At 40.8% G+C, this 8,262-nt stretch overlaps 1 protein-coding gene across 1 annotated transcript in view; it reads right to left on the bottom strand.

Moving 5' to 3' along the window:
* Positions 1-1,467: 1,467 nt before the first annotated feature.
* col8a2 (collagen, type VIII, alpha 2) overlaps positions 1,468-8,262 on the bottom strand; it is a 59,834-nt gene continuing 53,039 nt past the window's right edge. The window contains exon 3 of the mRNA XM_072676049.1: positions 1,468-6,265. Within this exon, the coding sequence (XP_072532150.1) occupies positions 4,353-6,265 (1,913 nt within the window). The 3' untranslated portion in view covers positions 1,468-4,352. The remainder of the gene's footprint in view (positions 6,266-8,262) is intronic.

Raw genomic sequence — 8,262 nt, 5'->3', positions numbered from 1 at the left:
GATAAGGTTTTACGCACTAGGTGTCTGGATAAATACGTGTTACAAATACAATAGGAGATAGCAGAGAGGCAGGCAGTGGGAGCCTCCCCACCCCAGGCCCACATGAGTCATTCAAGTGACTGGAAACCGTGAACCACGCAGTTACAAGACAATATGTTGAATGAAGGATGTTCATTATGTTCAATATGTAGAATAGTTCAGATGTCACGTGGCCTGTTCACTGCCTTCACTCAGACACAAGGTCAGGATGGCAATCCTAAAAGCAGGAAGGATGATATCTTTTTCTGAAGAAATCTTCATCTTAATTGGACATGTCATTTCAGTGATATTGATTTCTGATCGGGAGTGCTGAGTAGCTAGACTTAACAGTCCTGTTAGCAGTAGTCAGTGCTCACCTACTTTGCTATGTATCAGAACAACACGGGGCAGACGTGGCCTAAAGGGTGAAAATAATGTTCTTAGTGAAGCCGGCTTGGGACTGGAAGGACGATGGTTTGATCCCAAAGACAGCATCCAAGCGTGGGGTACCCGTGATGAAGTAACTTACACTGATGAAGAGGTAGACTTTATTATGCTACAGGGCACTAAAGTGAACTTGTAGCCTCACGAATGATCAATGCTCTAAAAGAGGGCTAAAATGACACGTTTCTATTATTCTACTTTAATTGTAGAAAATTAGCTTAAAAGCCTTTGTGTTAAGTGGACTTAACTGTGTACTTTACTATTGTAAACATACTTAGGTAGACTCTAAACATACTACAGCTATTTAAATTCATATTGCACATAAATTTAGGGAAATTAAATCCCTAGTATTAGAAACAAACTAAAAATAGACATTACATACAAATATACTTCTAGGTCCTGTCTTACCAAAATATCACACTTAGAGGGATACTTCGTAGTGCATAGCAAATGTATTTTACTATACTGTTCTATACTTTTTAGTATGTTGCAAATACTACTTCATTTAGTATATTACAAATAACACATCAACACATTTTGAAACATTTAGCAAAAGTGTCAAATAGAAAAAAACGATTTGAAAAAAGCATTTAAATAGTCTATACAATACTAAAATGATACATATTAAAGCATTTATTAAATATATTATAACTTTTGAAAGTTTACTTGCAAAGGAGAACCTGTCCTGTCTGCTTTGGATTTAGTGCAGGGCGCTGTGTGGAATCATTACCCTCATGTGGCTTTCAGTACTGGTGCTTTTTTGTCAGGTCCTACTTATGAAACTTCTGAACTCTGAAGAATTGTGATATGTATAATTTATCTTGCTATATGACCCCTCCAATGGTTTGTGCCCGCACGTTTTGGTAGGCAAATGTAAAGATAATGGTATCTTGAGAGAAAGCAAACAGGGGAACATGTTCACAGTGAAAGTAGCAGCTAAAGGTAGGGTGAAAATGCTGCCAAAGACCATAGAACACTGCAGTCAGAGTCAGAAACACGTCCATATGTTTGTACAAGAAAATCTTTATTGATTTTGTATCAATACTATCAAGTACTGCAGATTTTGTATAAGCTGACAAAACATTTTCAGTCAAAAGAGTGCATTTAATACCCAAAGTCTATTGCACAGCGTGAATGCAATAGCCATGTATACATCAACAACGACAAAAAAGGAGAAAAAAATCCTATAATCCGATACGTAGTACATTAAAAAAATAGAAGAAGTAAAGGCAGACAAAATATTCCTTTAAGGACGGTAGTATGCTAACTACAATACTCTTAACTTGTCAATGCTGTTATATATTTTTATTTGTTCTTTACGTCAATGGGTGCTTCGGTAGGCAGACATTCTTGCTGATTGATCACATATGTATAAATACACCTTCATTCCGTTCATGTGCAAATGGGACTGGCTGTTTGCGTTTATCTTGTCCATAACAAACAAACAAATATCCCTTACAAACCAAAGCAAGAATCTTCTTTGTTTGAAAATGAAAGGAAAACCAAGTCTATCAGTTCTGAGAGGAAACAGTACAACAAGTCTACCTGGAAAAAAATCCATTGATTTCACTCAAACAATTATATGCTGAAACTAAAGCCACGGCTTAAACTGACATCAGAGCTTTTCAAATGTTAAACACCAAAGCCCTCCGTGGAAAATTAAACGGAACTGGTTTCATGATACAATAAGTGAAATGATCAGTTTGTCACAAAAGTAGTAACATCCTGGGGGGTAAGTGTTTTAGGAACAAGGAAAGGCAACAGAGAACGCTGACTGACTACACTGGATACGAGGTCAAGTGAGTGGATAAGTGAGTACAGGATTACCAATCACTGTCAAATTTCACTACAGCTGGACGGCTTGTGAATCTTTCAGCTATTTCATGGTCCACACTTTGCCAGGAAGTTTGTAATGACCAGTTAGTCTGTAACCAGTTAATCTGTAATCTAAAGTCACACAAGCTGTTCACGCTTTCCCAGCGTTACTCTTTACATTATGGTATTATTCAAAAGATGAACATTTATATGAATCATTTTCCCATCCTAGAAGAACAGTGGTAAAATTACGCTTCATGTTAAGGTAGCACCAGCAGGTGAAACAACAGCAACCCTTTGACTTAATTTTTGCAATAGAGGTTCAAACTCAATAGTCTACGTTATATTTAACAGCAGGCCAATTTCACAGCCAATCAAATGCCATATTCTTGTTTGAGAGTTTGTTGTGCCTTGAAAGCTTTTCAGTCAAGAGGAATTGATGGCCATTCACTGTGAACCAGTCAATGCGTCATTTTGCTAATGGGCATCATATTCCCAAGTCATACACCTGTCCTATGTTTATAGAGAAAATATCATAGTCTGATACAGTGATCAGAAATGACTAGCACAATGTTTAAACACAGATGGGTTAACTGCCTGGTATAAAAAGACACAACATGCAAGAGCAGTTTTTGCCATTTGAAGCCACTATGTCAGAATCTATGAATAATGCCAAATAGGGATGAGCTGAAATTAGACATTTTTGGTAGACAGATCCAGTGCATTTATTTAATCTGTTCATTATCATGAACTAATCATTCAATATCTGCCTGCAAAATTCATGATCAAGTCATCTTTGTGCGAGCAATGAAAGCAATGAACGGAACATCTGAATAATAAATTGGGATGCTGTGCACAATCCCAAGGAATGAATGGATCAAATGTTCAATAAGGCACATGGCACGGTTCACATAACACAGGCCACGTCTTCAAGCATCATTCGTTAAGGTTCTGGAAAAAAAGCCTGTTGATATTCAACTTGTAGTAATTTGAATGTTCAAGAATCTTAGATAGTTAAATGCGTACAGGATACATTAAAAACATTCAGGCACGGATGTCCGCCATGTAATATGAGTAAACCTTATAAAGTACAATATTCATAAGTGTGGTAATGTCAGATATGGTGTAATGGCCATTGAACATACTGTACTGTATGCTGACAAAAACTGGACCAAAGGCTGGTTTGCATAGGTAAGTTAAGAAAAGTAAGGTAAGGAGTTATTCAAATCACCACTCTTAATCCATTAGCACTCCATTATTTGCTAAACATGTTCCTAAATATATACGCTAGCAAAAAGGGGGAATAATACTTGTGTATTATTATGTAATGTTTCAGACTGAAACTCTAAAGCCTTCCGCATCAAGGATCAGAACAATACTCTTCACATAGATGTCACTGATTTAGGCACGTTAGCAACAAATTGTAGCTGTAATACATAGTAAACAAAACATATTTTATGACTTTTGGCCTAGAGTTATGACTTTACTCCCTAGGGTAAACTTAAAATCAATAGGGTAGTAAAGAGGGAAACATTGTGGATTTGATTACTAACTCATTACTAACTCAGCATTTTTACTGTAAAATACAGAAGTGAACCAAAAGCCAATGTGAGAAGAAATTAGAGGAAAGAAGAGTTCGAACTGAATGTGACTGCAGCCAGGGGAACACACAACCCCAGAGTCAAAGAGATGGAGTTCAATGGGAGTCAGAACATTTGGCAAAGTGTGCAGTCACATGGGTAAAACTGTTACTTACACATCGTCTGATTCCGATAAACAACAACATCACTTACAATAACAACAACAGCAACAACAAAAACAACAACAACAATAATAATAATATAACAGTTATAATAACATTATAATATAGGCTGAAGATACCAAAAACACGTAAAGGAAAACAATAATCAAATCAGACATTTGAAAAGGCTAAAACATGGACCCAGCATAAAGTTTCCATCTCCTGCTTTTATCTAGGCTTGTCTGGTGTTCAGTCTTTCCTGTTATTGCTGTTACAGGTGTTACTTGAGTGACCGCAGAGCACTGAATTAAGAACCGATGGATAATATAAACTGTTATGTAGGGCACAGAAGGAACCCTGAGAAGGATGAATGGATGTACTCGGTGGAGTAAAGCCCATTTGCTTGGTCAGATGGCATCTGCACCCAAACTTGGTCGTTCTCTTTCAGCTCCAACACGGCACTGCCCGACGCCTGGTCCATGTAACCCTTCTTGTATTCATCATAGGTGTATGTGGCAGGCACATTGTTTTTGTACAGTGCCACCCACAGGCTGGTTCCCTTTACATGAACATGATAAGCAAAGTAGTAGATTCCAGGCAGTGGGCTTGTGAAGATGCCAGTGGCAGGGTTGTAAGCGTTCTGTCCATTGTACAGAGTCCTGTCAAATTTGATGGGCATACCAGAAGGTGGGAAAGGTGTGGTGAGGATGGCAGTAAAAGCTGGAGCCATTGTAGCAGAAAGTTCACCAACACCAAATTGTGGTTTTCCAGCACCTGGATTTGTTATGGTTTCTCCACCGATATCAGGCCCTTGAAGCCCTGCCACTGTTGTATCTCCGTTAGAAGGGCCAGGAGGGCCAGGGGGGCCAGGAGGACCTGGAGGGCCTTGGATACCATTCATTCCAGGAGATCCTGGTTTACCTGGTGGTCCCTGTGGACCAATTAATCCCTGCTCTCCATTCTTTCCATTTCCTGGTGGTCCTGGTGGGCCTTGCTCTCCTTTCAAGCCAGGAATGCCCTGTGGTCCCATATGGCCTGTTGGTCCAGGTAGACCTGGAATCCCAGATATGCCACGTGGGCCTGGGGGCCCCACAAAACCATTTTCTCCTTTGGGACCTGGTACCCCAGTCAGGCCTGGATTACCAGGCAAACCAATGTGACCTCCTTCACCTTTAGGACCTGGTTTTCCAATGGCTCCACTTGGCCCAGGAAACCCTTTATCTCCTGGGAGACCAGGCTTACCAGGCAACCCACTGGGACCCTGATCTCCTCTTAGCCCTGGCAAGCCTGGAGGCCCTTGGGGACCCAAATCTCCCTTCAGACCAGGTATACCATGTTTTCCTGGAAGACCCATTGGACCTTGCAGACCTGGAGGCCCTGGCTGCCCATTTACCCCAATATCACCTGGAAGACCTTCCATCCCAGGTTCACCTTTATTACCTGGAGCACCTGGTAATCCAGAAGGACCTCTGTCTCCTTTCTGCCCTATAAGACCAGGTTTACCATAGCCAGGAGCCCCAGGAAACCCAGGAGTACCCCTGAGGCCTGGTTCACCTTTTGGTCCTAGTGGACCTGGCCTTCCAGGAACACCATCAATTCCAGGCTTTCCCACACCAGCTGGCCCAGATGGCCCTTGCAGTCCTGGAGGCCCGGCCTCTCCAGGAAGACCTTGATTGCCTGGAAGTCCTTGGTCTCCTTTTGGTCCAGCAGATCCAGGTATCCCGTCAATCCCAGGCTTGCCCACACCTGGGTTACCCGGAGTCCCAGGAGCTCCTGGGATGCCAGTCGGGCCCCTGAGACCTGTTGGACCTGGCTTACCGTTGCCATTTTCCCCTCTGAGTCCCTGTTCACCAGGCATACCACGACCACCTTTTGGCCCTGGTTCACCCCTAGATCCTGGTGGACCTCGAACTCCAGGGAGCCCTGGCTTGCCATTCAATGAAAGACCTGCAGGTCCAGGTGATCCTGGTTGTCCTGGTAATCCCCGTGGTCCAGGCTCACCTGTAAGTCCAATCTCACCATTGATTCCTTGCGGACCTTTGGGCCCAACTTTTCCTGGCAGACCTGGTAGTCCTGGTTTTCCAATTCCTGGCAGCCCAGCTGGTCCATGGGGCCCTGGCTGACCATTTAGTCCTGGTTTCCCTAAACCTGGTTTCCCTGGTAAACCTGGGGGCCCAGCTGGGCCTCTAGGACCTGGCTTCCCTTGAGGGCCTGGCTCCCCTTTCACCTTCATCACAGGTGGATAATCTGAAAAAGAATATGATTGTATATGAGTGATTTTAGCAAGAATTGAGATACCGTCCTTGCTGGCATCAGTTGCATCTTAGAAAAGAGCTTCTTTTAACTATATTCTTTAGACTGTTGATATGCTAGAGAGGGTCTGCTTTCAGTCACATAAAACTAAACTAAGTCCACATTAGTGAGCTATATCTATATACCACACTACATCTATAGTTATAGCTATATATGGAATGCAAGAAGCACAGAAACGGTCAGCTAGAGTATAAATACTATGGTGTTACTTTGTCATAAGTGATTCTATTCACTTGCCTCACACCCAAGCTAGGCATCACAGGCTTCTACTGACTCATCATAGACTTCATACGTTTTGTACAGTCCCTTGCTACTTTTCCGCAGTTTCTGAACATCTACTGAATCTTGCCTATATTTGTTCAGCTTTTCCCAGACCGTTTGCCTTTTTATTTAAGGTTTGTCTTTTTTGTTCACACATTTGGTTTGTGGACTGCATTTTTGAATAAGGAATTCATAATGTCCAATCTCTCAAATCTCAAATCTCAATCTCAAATCTCAATCATTACAACATGCAAAAATGTAAGCTGTGAGTCAACCCCTTAAAACGTATATGGCCTATTCTAAAAGTCTATTCTAATACCAGAGAATAGCTCCACCAATTTGTACAGAAGTCGCTGTAGTTACTGACAAATACACCTTAGTGTGGAATTTGCTTTGGGGTGTTAAGAGGTTTATGTACTTATGATGGTATAATGTTCATTTAAAATTAAGTAAATGAACTTGTGTAACCTACAATTTGATATAATATAAAGGTAAGTGAGCATGCATTTCCGGTCCAAACTTTTTGCCAAAACTATTAAGATTTGGAGGATTCTAATGTAAAGTTAACAGAGTAAGAGGTTAAAATATATCTAAAAAAAGTGTTACTAATCAAGTAAAGTTCAAGTACCTGTTAAAAAAACGTACTGGGCATGTTTAAGAGAAAAGAAATCCCCCAAAACCTCAAATGTATGCAAAGAGGCCAAGAAGGCCTCATGGGACAAAGAATAAGGCATGAACAAAAGACAAAGAGAAGATGAATGTTCCTCAGCAACGCTCGACCTCTGTGGAATGCCAGTAGGGATAGTCGTGACTTTTACAAAGAATGTCTGAAGGTGATCAAGGGCTACTGAATCTAGGCAGTCAGAAACAATTACTTTAGCTTATAACCAGTTAATTTTACTAGCTGACATGCTGTATAAATGACTCCACTGATCATTTCAGCAAATTTATGTGAAATTATCTGAAAGTACATTTTATAACTTACCAAATGTTCACCAAATACATTCTGTGGACAAAAGTATTGCGACATCTGCTCATTCAATGTTTTTTTTCAAGGGTAAAAAAAAAACAATTGGAGAATTGTTGTGAGGATTTGATTGCACTGATTGCAGTGACAAGAGCATTAGTAATTTTATGCAGCTGAGTGGTCACCATCCCACCTCATTCCCAACTCATCCCAAAAGTATTGAATGGAGCACCATAAATCCAGAGAACACAGCTCCACCGCTCCTCGGCTCAATGCTGGGGGGCTTTATATCCCTCTAGCCCACAGCTGGCATTAGGCATGCTGCCAATATGTTCATGTTTGTCTGCTCCAGAGAGCCCTGTTTTATTGACAGTACTTCTCTACACGGACTAAAATGTGTGTGCATTTGTACATCTTTATCAACAATAGGTGCAACTTAAAGTAGCATTTTGCATATAGTGGATTATGCCTTGTAAATGTTGAACAACTTTGCATATCATTTATCTAAACATGCTTTGTGGACTTTAGATAAATTTCACAATCACCAACTACTGTAATGTAGGACATGCCTAGTACAGAAACATTAAAGCTGCCTCAAGGGTTTCTTTAAATGATTTCATAGAGAAACCAGTTTTGGTTGCATAAAGAAACACTTTACAAGCTGTGAGTGTGATGTTTTTAAAAACATGCATGTTCCTAAGCT

Source organism: Salminus brasiliensis, chromosome 3 (genome assembly GCF_030463535.1).
Source record: "Salminus brasiliensis chromosome 3, fSalBra1.hap2, whole genome shotgun sequence".
In the NCBI taxonomy this organism is placed as follows: domain Eukaryota; kingdom Metazoa; phylum Chordata; class Actinopteri; order Characiformes; family Bryconidae; genus Salminus; species Salminus brasiliensis.
Note: the sequence above shows the minus strand (reverse complement) of the source record. Positions and strands in the feature narration are given on the sequence as shown.